This window comes from Cervus canadensis, chromosome 7, assembly GCF_019320065.1.
Source record: "Cervus canadensis isolate Bull #8, Minnesota chromosome 7, ASM1932006v1, whole genome shotgun sequence".
NCBI lineage: Eukaryota > Metazoa > Chordata > Mammalia > Artiodactyla > Cervidae > Cervus > Cervus canadensis.
In genome coordinates this window covers 82,602,419-82,616,218 of record NC_057392.1, presented here as the reverse complement: position 1 = coordinate 82,616,218, position 13,800 = coordinate 82,602,419, and the positions used below count along the sequence as shown (strand labels likewise).

Genomic DNA, 13,800 nt, shown 5'->3' with positions numbered 1-13,800 from the left:
AAAGACCCCTGCAGTGTCACCTGTACCTCCAAACATGAAACGTTCACATGTGTCATATGTTAATATTCTTTTGTGTGATGTTAGATTGTGGGCTGTTAGTTCTTAGTATATGTTCTGTAAACATATACAGTTGATTTTCTTTCTTCCCTCCTTGCTCACTCTTAGATTTAGGTTGTGATGTCACTACATTGTGGCCATGACAGCTGGGTCTTAGTTATGGCCCTCAGGATCTTTGACCTTTGTTGTGGCTTGCAAACTTTTAGTTGCAGCACATGGGATTTGTTCTCTGGCCAGGGATCAAACCCAAGCCCCTCGCATTGGGAGCACAGAGTCTTAGCCACTGGACCACCAGGTAAGTCCCACTAAAATTTAATACTGAAGTTTTAGAGTTTTTCATATTTTAATACTTTTGAAATATGGACGGATCTTAAAATTGATGCCAGGTAACCAAGGCAGCCACCAGGTTTAGTAAATTGTGACATATAGGAATAAATCCCTTTTTAGAAAACATCTACATGCATTGCCGAGAAAGTATAAATTTTTGAATTTGAGCTTTAATTGCTGCTTAAAATGTCTTCAAATAAGACTAATGCATCGTTGAAATAGTTAATGTTTTCACAGGCAGTTTATTGTGAGCACTCATTCATTTATCCATAAGTGCCAGGCAGCATGTTATGTGGTTGTAGCACTTTGAAAGTTAGGAAAGGTCACAGAACAAGTCATAGAATTTCCTAAGTTGAGACATTAGTGTAATAAACTCATTATGTCATGAAGGACTCTCATTCAAGAGCCAACATAGAAACTTCCAACTGACTTTCAGAAGAACTTATGAACTTCTAACTATTCATAGCTCAAAACAAAACTATGAGTAGAATCAAATGGAATGCAGGCAAAATCCTGGTGTTATCTTGTATGTCTTAAAATTTTTTGAAAATTGGAAAGAGGTTAGAAAAAGGAATGTGATGCTGCCTATAAGCTGTTCATAAATGAAAATTATTAATTTTTATATACTTTGAGTTACATCACTGTTCCATATGTTTGTAGACACAGCTTTATCTTTGAGCCTCTGTAGTTTTATTTGTAAAATCTGAACTAATATTTAAATACCCTTTAATCCCAGCTTGATGCTGGGAAAGATTGAAGGCAGGAGGAGCAGGGGACAATAGAGGATGAAATGGATGGATGGCATCACCGACTCAATGGACATGAGTTTGAGTAAACTCTGGGAGTTGGTGATGGACAGGGAGGCCTGGCGTGCTGCAGTCAATGGGGTCATGGAGAGTTGGACACGACTGAGTGACTGAACTGACTGAATCCCAGCTTAGCACAAAGTTTGCTTATATAGACACATTTAGGAACAAACATTTATTTTAAAATTTAAAAAGAATACTTGCTTGAAATCATAAAAAATAGTAATTCTTTTTAAATGGGTAATATTTTCCTTATGATTTGCTTCCATTGAAATATATTATCTTTTTCACATACTAGATAGAAGCAATTTAACAATACAAATTAGTTACCTACAATATGTTAAAACTACTGAGAAATGCAGATTTAGAGATGCGACCATCAGTTTTGTTATAAATACTTATCAGTCCAACTGTGGTATATACTAATTAACTAGATTTTATACTTTGGGGCTGAAACCCTGAGGAACCCGTGGGGTCACTGGGCAGAGTTCAGTATGCACCTGTTCCCAGAGCTAAAACTAAACCATGCCCATCAAGAAACGAAAATCCCAATATCTTTTAATGTTTGAATATTTATTTGTAATCACAGGCTTTCCTAAATTATTATATTGCCTTATACTTCGCTGTTTTACTAGAATAATGATTTAGGCTATTTAATGCAGAGTACAGTCATTTTGTTTAGAATGTGGTGTAGACAGATTTTTCTTGCTTTTCAGAAATTACTAAGCTCCGTCAGTGCCATAGCTGATCCGTCTTCAGTTCCAGAGGCTTCTTCTGGTGTCTGTCGCTCTTGACAGTGGTACTTCACTTTCAGTGGTTTGCTGGGGTACCAGACCAAGTGAATACGGCAGGGAATAATTTCCTGGGGAACAAGAGTTCTAAAAGATTATGATCTGCCAAAACTTCTGGTTTAAGCAATTCTATGTACCATTATGTTTTACCTGTGTTGAGAATTCATGGAGTAGAACAGTATAATCAAAATCAATTGCATCATCATTTGTTTTCTAGAAGAAGAAAAAAGAATTAGTGCAATAGATAGGATAGGTTTATATTAGCTCAGAATTTGGAAGGCTCATCTTATGTAACTTCTTCAGTGGGTCCCTTGAATCACCTGCCGCCTCTTAGAGTCTAGCCTCATCCCCTTTGGTGCTATCCTACATCAAGATGTATAAGTCATGGATTCGTACTGTTTTGCCACCAAGTCAGGAAAATCTAGTAAGATCTTTCTATCACTTTTTCTCTTTAATACTTACAGGTTTTGATGGAGACTAAGGTCTATGAGATAGGGAGAATCTATTGATACTCATATATGCACCTCAAGCTGATATGTAGACCTGCTATGCCAGGCAGTTAAGACAAGGGCCGGGCAACCAGGATTTCTAGAAGGCCACTGTGGCCAAGTCCTGTGCTAGGCATTTCATACATTTTCTCATGGAATTCTCCTGTCTTGCAAGAATATGTATTATGGTAATGGTAGTCACTCAGTTGTGTCCAACTCTTTGCAATCCCATGGACTGTAGCCCACCAGGCTGCTCTGTCCATGGGGTTTTCCAGGTAAGAGTGCTGGAGTGGGTTGCCATTCCTTTCTCCAGAGGATCTTCCCAACCCAGGGATCAAACCTGGATCTCCTGCATTGCAGGCAGATTCTTTACCACCTGAGCAACCAGGTAAGCCCTTGTTTTATAGGGAAGGTAACTTGAGGTTACAGCTGCTGCTGCTGCTGCTGCGTTACTTCAGTCGTATCCGACTGTGCGACCCCATAGACAGCAGCCCACCAGGCTCCCCCGTCCCTGGGATTCTCCAGGCAAAAACACTGGAGTGGGTTGCCATTTCCTTTTCCAATGCGTGAAAGTGAAAAGTGAGAGAAGTTGCTCAGTCGTGTCCGACTCTTTGCCACCCCATGGACCACAGCCTACCAGCCTCCTCCACTCATGGGATTTTCCAGGCAAGAGTACTGGAGTGGGGTGCCATTGCCTTCTCCGGAGGTTACAGCTAGTAGGTGATAAATGGGGATTCAAACCCAGATAAATCTATGGACTCCACCACCCACATTCTTCATGTTGTACCACACTGCTTCTAAAACCAGCACATTTTCCAGGTAAAGCAGGCAGTCTCCCACATCTCTTTTATTCATTTGATTTTTATAAATGTTATGAGTGACTAAATCAATTTCCTGTTTTTTTGACAGTAACTGCTTGGGCTGCAAAAGAGCTTATCCCTTTAGTTAAAAAAAAAAAAATGGAAGAAATATTTAATTTGGATTGTGATTTTAATCCACCAGGTTTTCGTTGAGACTATTTAAGAATATGAAAAAGCAAAAACAAACAAAAAGGACTTGATACTGCATTCTGTCTTCCCTTTGCTTACACTGATGAAGATTTTTTACAAGCCATGAAATGTCCATCAGGTGGAGAAAGGGAGGGAGGGATAAGGTGAAAAGAGTGGACCTGGATCGATCACAAATTGACTGCTTTTCTGTGGTGCTTTTCATCACTGGGTAGGTTTGCCTTCTGCCGAGCAGCGTACCCATGAATGGTGAACGCACGTATCCAAAGACAGACTGCAGAGTCAGAGAATCCCTAAGAGAACATGTAGTGTCTTTTCTATAAAGAACAGCTTCTGGAGGCTCCAGCTGTCAGCTGGGCGTTGCTGGCTCTGGGGGTGGATTTAGCCTGTTTGACTCGTTTGGTGGCGATCTTGACCTTGGGCTCTGTTGACACAGCCGGCTGCTCTGCTGTGTAATTCTTGTCTCAGACTTCTGTTCTGCCTGCATGATTTCTCAAGATCTTCTTACCATGTATTTCTACAGTTAAAAAAATTGGTCTGGGGGTTCAGGATGGGGAACACATGTACACCCATGGCTGATTCATGTCAGTGTATGGCAAAAACCACTACAATATTGTAAAGTAATTAGCCTCCAATTTAAATAATTAAAAAAAGAAAAAAATTGGTCTTATATGTATGTTTTCAGGGCAGTGCCTCTTTGTTTTTGAAAATAGCATTTCTGAAGGAAACCGTGGCACTCTCCAGATTTAAGGCAAAACAGGAAAAGGCCTGAAGTAAATGATGGCATTCCAATTAATCCAAACAAAAATTTGGGTTATTGTAATGCTTGGACACTCTCTACATTTAATTAAGACTTTCCTTAATTAAGTTATTGAAACACATGTTTTTATAGATGCTTCCTCCTTCAGGAGGAAGCAACCTTAGACCAAACTGAAAACTAGGCTCATTAAAGAACCGCAGCCCAGACATGGCACGTCCATGAACCTGGCCAAGTATCCAGGGTGCACTGCCCACACCAAGTAAGGCTCTGCCTGCCAGAAAGCCATTATTCTTAATGAGAAATAATCCCTTAGTTTTGTTCAAATCATGACATATGTCAAAACCTTAGTCCAAACTGATGATCTGCTGTCACATTCTTCAGATAACTCGGCACTGTGATCTTCCTAGAGACAGACCTGAAGTGTTTGGTTTCCTTACTCATGACCCACGCTACCAGCTATTGCTCCACTCCCCTCTAAAAAAGGAATGATCCCTAGCAGAACCAGTGTGGTTTTGAGAATAAGTAGGCTTAGGTTATTAGTATATGCTATCATAAGTTGTTTTTTTTAATTGAAGTGTAGTTGATTTACAGTGTTGCTAGTTTCTGTGTACAGTGGTGACTCAGTTATACACACACATATTCTTTTTCCTAGGTTACAGTAGGTCTTTGGTTATTTTACATATAGCAGTTTGTATCTGCTAATTTATCCCTCCCCTACCCCTTTTCCCCTAACTGTAAGTTTGTTTTCTATGTTTGTGAGTCTGTTTCTGTTTCATAAATAAGTTCATTTGTATATTTTAGATTCGGCATATAAGTGATATTGCATGGTATTTGCGTGACTTCACTTAGTATGATAATCTCTAGGTCCATCCATGAAGCTACCAATGGCACAACTTCTTTTTTATGGCTGAGTAATACTGTGTATCTATACTACATCCTCTTATCTATTCATCTGTTAATGGACATTTTAGGTTGCTTCCATGTCTTGGCTATATTGTAAATAATGCTGCTGTGAACATGAGTATCTTTTCGGATGATGGTTTTCTCAGGATATATGTCCAGTTCCAGGAGTGGAACTGCTGGACCATATGGTAATTCTATTTTTAGTTTTCTATTCCTTAGTTTTCTAAGGAACCTCCATACTGTTTTCCACGGTGGCTGAATCAACTTACCTTCCCACCAGCAGTTTTAGGAGGTTTCCTTTATCTCCAAGTCTCCAGAATTTCTATTTGTAGACATTTAAAATATGATGGCCATTCTGACCAGGTTGTGAGGTGGTACCTCACTGTAGTTTTAATTTGCATTTCTATAATCAGTTAGCAGTATTGAGCATCTTTTCAGGTGCCTGTTGGCCATCTGTGTGTCCTCCTTGGAGAAATGTCTATTTAGCTCCTTTGCTTATTTTTTGCTTGGGATGTTTTTTTATATTGAGTAATATGAACTGTTTGTACATTTTAGAAATGAAGCCCTCGTCAGTTGCATTATTTGCAAATATTTTCTCCCATTCCATAGGTTGTCATTTTGTTTATGGTTTCCTTTGCTATGCAAAAGCTTTTCAGGTTGATTAGGTCCCAATTATTTACTTTTGCTTTTATTTCTGTTGCCTTGGGAGACTGACTGAAGAAGTTTCTGCTACAACTTTTATCAGAGGATGTTTTGCCTGCTTTCTTTTCAAGGAGTTTTATGGTGTCTTTAAGTCAGTGGTGGTTTTCTTAGCGGAATAAATAAGGCAGGTAAGATGGTTTCTGTAATATACTGTTGTTGGCCAACGGGGGCCTCTGGTTAGGGTGAAGACCTGGACTGACGGACTGACGGCTACTGGTTAGGTAGTTTGAGGTGCTGATGGCAGCTAGTATTAATACCATTTGGAACAATGCTAGAAAAGTAACAGCTTTACTTTTCTCAGTTCACATCAAAGGCTAAGGATGTCAGTAAGGTCTGTATCTTTTTTTCTCCCTAGTCAACAGGTATTTCCCATGCCCTTGGTTTAGCCCTCACGGTCTGAGAATGACGTCTATTCTCCAATTGTAAGGCAGCAGCTGCCAGTAAGATGGGTCTTAGATTTGTAGTTCGGCTTTCTTAGCCCACTCTTCTCCCAGGCTGTGTTCGTTTGAGGCTGTGAGTTTCTAAAGCTGCACTTCCTTACACAACTGGATTAAAAGGTGAGCTTATCCCTGCGTGTACAGATAGTAGTTCCCACCCAGAGAGCTTTCAGAAAAACTATAACCCTTATCGTTTCCTGAGCTACCTTGGGCCACGGGGCCCCTCCGTCACTCCTTGCTTCCCTGTCTTGGCTTTGTCAGCCCTGCCTTCCTGGCTCTAGTCTCCTAGGGACAGTCCCGAGACTTTCTGATCTTGGTGACCTTTTTAAAAAAATTGTTGCTTGTTTTGCTTCTTGCTGGGTTTTTTTTTTTTTTCTTTTTCTGAAAGATCAAAAAAATCTTTACTGGCTACCAAATAGCAGAATTTGAAAATCTATGAGGGTTTGTGCATACTTCTTTTAAGAGAACTCTAATCTTGGAAGCCAAGCTAACAAGGGTCAGGCCCAGTTAGTACTTGGATGGGAGATGCCTGTAGAAATAAGATAACTCTGATCTGAAATGTGGGCTTCCCAGGGGGCTCAGTGGTAAACAATCCACCTGTCAATGCAAGAGACAAGGGTTCGATCCCTGGGTCAGGAAGATTCCCCTAGAGAAATTAATGGCAACCCACTCCAGTATTCTTCCCTGGAGAATTCCATGGACAGAGGCACCTGGCAGGCTACAGTCCAGAGTCACAAAAGAGTCAGATATAACTCAGCGAAGCAACAACAATCTGAAATGCTATCAACCTTAAACCAAATTTCCCAGTTGCTTCAGCATTTAGATTTATGTCAGCTTCAGTAAGATTACTGATCTTCATTTCATACTCCTAAGGGAAGTGATTTGCCTTAGGTGACCCAGCAAGCAGTTGCACATTCAATTATTATTTATCTAAAACCCAAATACCACAGAGTAAAAATCTAAAACTACTCAGTGACCATTCTCCCTCTGCATTTGATTTTCCTAACTCTACAGTTACATTTGTCCCCACTTTCCCACTTTGCAGGCTAGTTGAGGGATACTGATGGACAGATGATAGACATTAAGACTGGCTAGAATGAGCCAGAAATGGAGCTGCTGTTTTTGAACCACAGCAAAAACTGGTGATGACTTTGGTGATGTGAGATGTACAAATGCAAAAAATGGAAAACACTGCCATTAAAAGATACTATTTTTTTCTATTTTGTCTCTGTTATTCTATTCCTGTTGTGTTTTCCTCTGACACTCATTAAAATTATTTCTATTACTTTGACACCATTTTCTACACTAAACAAAAAATTTCCCCTGATGTCTCAGTTAAAGTCTTGTGTTGAGGATATGACTGACTTGGTAGATGAGAGAAACTGACCTGACAAAAGATTTAGTGCTGTATCCAGACCCCTAATGGAACAACTCTCAATTAAACGGTCATCTCTATTAAAAAGTGCTCTACAGGGGAAAGAAATGTGTTCATTTCAATAAGTAAAATACATTTCAAACAGTTGTCCGCTTTACAAGTGACCTTTGATAGGCACACCAAGCTCTTACTGGCAGTAATGCTGACTGGATGCTGGGCAAATCCTTGTCCTCAGAAGATACTCACTGACAGCAATCCACAGTGATCTGTATCTCTGCAAAGACACTAACTCCATCAAGTCTTCCTTCTCTTCCCTACAAGTCCTACTTCACCCCTCTCTACTGGGTTTTTCTCATCAACATACAGATGTGTTGCTAAATCTCCCGGCCTGAAAATACAACAGAAAACCCGCGTGACCCACCCTACAGTGCTACTCTCTTTTTTAAAATTCCCCTTTACAGCTAAATCCCTTGAGACAGGGACTGTCCATTCCATTCCCATTCTTTCCTTACCCTGCTCCAGTCAGCATTTCACCCACCCTGTGCCAGTGAGACAACTCTTGATAAGCTTGCCAACTGACTATATCAAATGGCCAATTCTTGGTCCTCATCTTCCTTGACTTCCCAGGAACATTTGAAACAATCAGCCCTCATCCTTGAAAGGCTTTCTTTTCTACTATCTCCAACTTTTAAACTTAGAAGTGTTCCAGGACTCAATCCTTTCATGACCTTTCTCTGTCTACATTCATTTTCTGATCTCATCCACTCTTGTGGCTTTAAAAGCCATCTATTTTGTGTTTGGCCTTGGAGTATAAAATGAAGCAGGGCAAAAGTTAACAGTATTGCCAAGAGAATGCACCGGTCATAGCAAACACCCTCTTCCAACAACACGAGAGAACTCTACACATGGACGTCACCAGATGGTCAACACCGAAATCAGACTGCTTATATTCTTTGCAGCCAAAGATGAAGAAGCTCTATACAGTCAGCAGAAACAAGACCGGGAGCTGACTGTGGCTCAGATCATGAACTCCTTATTGCAAAATTCAGACTTAAACTGAAGAAAGTAGGGAAAACTACTAGGCCATTCAGATATGACCTACATCAAATCCTTATGATAATACAGTGCAAGTGACAAACAGATTAAAGGGATTAGATCTGCTAGACAGAGTGCCTGATGAACTATGGACAGAGGTTCATAACACTACAGGAGGCAGTGATCAAAACCATCCCCCAAAAAAATGCAAAAAGGCAAAAGGGTTGTCTGAGGAAGCCTTACAAATAGCTGAGAAAAGAAGAGAAGCAAAAGACAAAGAAGAAAAGGGAAGATTCATCCATCTGAATGCAGAGTTACAAATAATAGCAAGGAGAGATAAGAAAGGCTTCTTAAGTGATCAATGCAAAGAAATAGAGGAAAACAATAGAATAGGAAACTAGAGATCTCTTTAAGAAAACAAGAGATACCAAGGGAACATTTCATGCAAAGATGGGCACAATAAAGGAATGAAATGGTATGGTCCTAACAGAAACAGATATTAAGAAGAGGTGGCAAGAATACACAGAAGTATACCAAAAAAAGATCTTCATGACCCAGATAATAACGATGGTGTGATCACTCACCTAGAGCCAGACATCCTGGGATGTGAAGTCAGGTGGACCTTAGGAAGTATCACTACGAACAAAGCTAGTGGAGGTGATGGAATTCCAGTTGAGCTATTTCAAATCCTGAAAGATGATGCTGTGAAAGTGCTGCCCTCAATATGCCAGCAAATTTGGAAAACTCAGCAGTGGCCACAGGACTGGAAAAGGTCAGTTTTCATTCCAATCCCAAAGAAGGACCATGCAAAAGAATGTTCAGACTACCACACAATTGCACTCACTTCACAGGCTAGCAAAGTAATGCTCAAAATTCTCCAAGCCAGGCTTCAATAGTACATGAACCGAGAACTTCCAGATGTTCAAGCTGGATTTAGAAAAGGCAGAAGAACAAAAAATCAAATCACCAACATTCATTGCATCATAGAAAAAGCAAGAGGATTTCAAAAAAAACATCTACTACTGCTTCAATGACTACACTGAAGCCTTTATGTGGATCACAACAACAAACTGGAAAATTCTTAACAAGATGGAAATACCAGGCCACCTTACCTGCCTCCTCAGAAATCTGTATGCAGGCCAAGAAGCAACAGTTAGAACCAGAGATGGAACAATGGACTGGTTCCGAATTGGGAAAGGAGTATGTCAAGGCTGTATCTTGTCACCCTGCTTGTGTAACTTATACGCAGAGTACATCATGAGAAACGCTGGGCTGGAGGAAGCACAAACTGGAATCAAAACTGCTGGGAGAAATATCAACAACCTCAGATACACAAATGACACCACCCTTATGGCAGAAAGTGAAGAGGAACTAAAGAGCCTCTTGATGAAGGTGAAAGAGGAGAGTGAAAAAGTTGACTTAAAGATCAACATTCAAAAAACGAAAATCATGGCGTTTGGTCCCATCACTTCTTGCAAATAGACGGAGAAACAATGGAACCAGTGACCGACTTTTATTTTCTAGGGCTCGAAAATCACTGCAGATGGTGACTGCAGCCACAAAACTAAAAGACACTGGCTCCTTGGAAGAAAAGCTATGACCAACCTAGACAGCATATTAAAAGGCGGAGACATTACTTTGCCAACATTGTTCCATCTAGTCAAAGCTATGGTTTTTCCAGGAGCCATGTATGGATGTGAGAGTTGGACTATAAAGAGAGCTGAGCGCCAAAGAATTGATGCTTTTGAACTGTGGTGTTGGAGAAGAGTCTTGAGAATCCTTTGGACTGCAGGGAGATCAAACCAGTCAGTCTAAAGGAGATCAGTCCTGAATATTCATTGGAAGGACTGATGCAAAGAGATGACTCAGTAGAAAAGACCCTGATGCTGTGAAAGACTGAAGGCAGGAGGAGAAGGGGACGACAGAGGACAAGATAGTTTGATGGCATCACTGACTCAATGGACTTGAGTTTGAGCAAGCTCCAGGAGACGATGAAAGACAGGGAAACCTGGTGTGCTGCAGTCCGTGGGGTTGCAGAATCAGACACAACTGAGCGACTAAGCAGCAACGTATTGTTGACACCAACCCGGACCTCGCCCCTGAACTTCAGACTCTTACATTCAGAGGACTATCCAAATGCTCTACTTGGAATTTAGAATGCCCCAAATCAAGCTAATTTCTACCCAAATCTGTTCTTCTGTAAATGAAAAGTAGCTTTCCGGTTATTCATGCCAAATCCTAAGACTCATCCTCAACTTTTCTCATTGTCGGACATTCCACATTCAGCCCATCAACAAATACTGTTAGTCTGTCTTCAGAATCCAAATGCTTCTCACCACCTCCACAGCTGACACCCTGGTCCAAGTCACCAGCAGACTTTGCCGAGGTCACTGCAATACTCTCTTGTTCTGCCTGCTTCCACCCTTGTCTGTTTAGCCTGTTCTCAACATAGCAGCCAAAACGATCCAATCTGGAAGTCAGATTGCCACTCTTCTGCTAAAAAAATCCTGTGCTAAGTAAATGACAAGGTCCTTCTGGTGGCCTCCAGGCCTCGTGTGGACTCATCCAACCCGTCAGCCACACTGCGGCCTCGGGTCCCTCTGCCTGAAACCCCTTCTCTTCTGGAGGCATGGCTGGCTCTCACTTCTCCTGGACCTCTGCTCAAATTAGAGGGGCCTGACTTTAGACTAAAGTATAATTCTCCCAACACCCCACATTCCCTTCTCCCTACTTTATTTTTCTCCAGAGCCCTTATCACCATCTGAGGCACATTTTCTTGTTTATCGGTTCACCGTCCTCTCTCACTAGAATGAGTCCCAATACAGACAGCTACATGTGAGTCTTTTGTTCACTGCTATTATCCTCAGTCCCCAAGAGAGTATCTGACATTGACATATTTATCGAGTGAATGAAATGCAGTTAAAACTCTTGCCACAAATCTAGAAACTCATATTAATTCTGTCTAAGAACATTGCACTGGTTGCATCCCTCGGGTAGCCAGTTAGTTTTTGTCTTTCTTACCCACTGCTTGACACCGCTAATCTGGGACATGTAGTAGTGGAGAAACGGTGTTGTCTTTTGCCACATCACATAGGAGCTGCCCAGAAAAGCTAGGTCCCAGATGGGCCTCAGAGACGGAGCAATGTATCCATGACTGTCTGAAGGGGCAAGAAAGCACATGCATGTCAAGACATTTATAGGACAAAATGTTAGAATTTTCAGTAGTCAAACAGGACTCATCTGTGTCTTCATTGTCTAGAGGTTTACATGCTTCAACTTGCCTGGTAGGTAAAAAGCTACTATAAAACCGTTTAAGGACTATTTGCTGTATTACATAAATGCAAACTAAGAGTGGTAATGATTAACCTAAAAATCTTCCATCTTTTAATTAGATGGAAATATCTATCAGTTATATTCTCCACATCCCTTTCTACTTTCGTTCTACAGTGAACGTGCTGGTCTTCACCAATCTAGCAAATGTCTTTGTCCTTCTCTGATCCTAGGCGTTAAAGCCAATCAGTGGCAGCATCTGTCACCTTTTTTTTTTTTTTTTTTTTTTTGACCAAATGAAAAAAATCAAGTGGGTTTTGTCTTTGGAACTGTAATCTTTTTAATTCAGCATTTATTTAAAAAAAATTACTTAATGTCAGATACTGGGATGGGTAGGGAAACAATGACTAATTATCTTTTGTGACTTTTTGGAACTCTAATTTTAGCAAGTTATTTATGAGCTGTCCATGAACCATCATTTATGTAGTTTGAAAGAGATATTCCTGGGCTGTATTGCAGCCCAATAATAGTTTAATATGTGAGGAATACTAACAGCTTACTTAGGAAATGAACCCTTCTTGGTAAAATAATCCTTTCGCATAAATTCTGCTCTGTGTTGGTAGAACTTGACTGGGTTGATTTATAACGGTATCAGTTCAGAAGGCATTCATTGATTGCTTGGGTGCTGTGGGCAACACAAAGAGAGACCCTACCCTCCTCTTCTTGACAGTGTAGAAAGGCAGCTGACATACCTTTCTTAGGAGAAGGAAGATTAGAGAGGAGAGGAGGGCACAGGGAACGGGGAGGTTTCTCTGGGCTGAAGAAGTTGGGGGAAATGTCACAGAGATGAGACTTGAGCTGAGCCTTGAATTCCTGTCGTGTGTGTGTGTGCGCACACGCATGTGAGAAAGAGTGACAGAGTTCCTTCATCTTACAGTGCCACTCTGAGTTTACATCTTGAGATCAAAACAAATTAACCACAGAAGAAAAATCAGTTACACAAAATACTGCGAATAGTGAGGACAGCTGAATTTGTGTCCATCATGCATTCAGTAGCACTGACGCAGTCACTCTGGACTTTGGCTGGTTATTCCCCAGTCTTTTATATGTAACATATTGGGCTCATCTATAGGAAGTTTATGAACTTATTAGAAAAGGTGAAATTTTTTACTCATAATGAAAACTAGACAGTTACTTTTTAGGGGAAAAACAGTGCAGAGCAAAGATATCATAAAATGGATTAGCTCTTCTCACTCACCAATTGTAGAGAAAACTGCTCAACAGTCAAAAACCCTGGGTTGATTAAATAATGGGATCGGCTGAGAGTTGCATTGCCTACTCCAAAATGGATTTTCAGATTATGAGACTGACGCGCTGCCCACTGCGCTAAGGCGGCGCTTCCAAAATGGATTTTAATTCACTTTATCCAAAACCAAACCTTTTCAGTTGTAAGTAGATAATTTTATATATACAGGCTATAAATACACCATTAAATGTCTCTGCTGAATTTAAAGTGACAAGAGAACGTGTAGGTTTCATTGATAAAAACATACACTCCATTAAATTATTTGAATCTTCATAGCAACATGTTGTTGTATTATTATAGAATGATCCTTATGGGCATATAGGACTTTTAATCTGTACTATTAAAAAGTGTCCAAAATCTAGAAATCCTGTGGTAAATAAATATTTAAAAGAGAAGGTCCAAAATGATTTCTAAAAATTTGTGTTTTAAGAGGAATATATAAAACCACATTTCCCCAGCTAATGCTAAGGAGGGGTGTGTGCTAAGTCGCTAAGCCGTGTACGACTCTCTGCGACCCTAGGGACTGCAGCCCGCCA

General features: G+C 40.5%; 1 protein-coding gene across 1 annotated transcript in view; it reads right to left on the bottom strand.

The window, feature by feature from the left end:
* Nucleotides 1-1,742: 1,742 nt before the first annotated feature.
* The window catches only part of RARRES1 (retinoic acid receptor responder 1), a 42,220-nt gene continuing 30,162 nt past the window's right edge, over nt 1,743-13,800 (bottom strand). The window contains exons 4-6 of the mRNA XM_043473899.1: nt 11,710-11,846; nt 2,132-2,194; nt 1,743-2,052 (exon numbers count right to left, since the gene is read on the bottom strand). Of these exons, the coding sequence (XP_043329834.1) occupies nt 1,903-2,052; nt 2,132-2,194; nt 11,710-11,846 (350 nt within the window). The 3' untranslated portion in view covers nt 1,743-1,902. The remainder of the gene's footprint in view (nt 2,053-2,131; nt 2,195-11,709; nt 11,847-13,800) is intronic.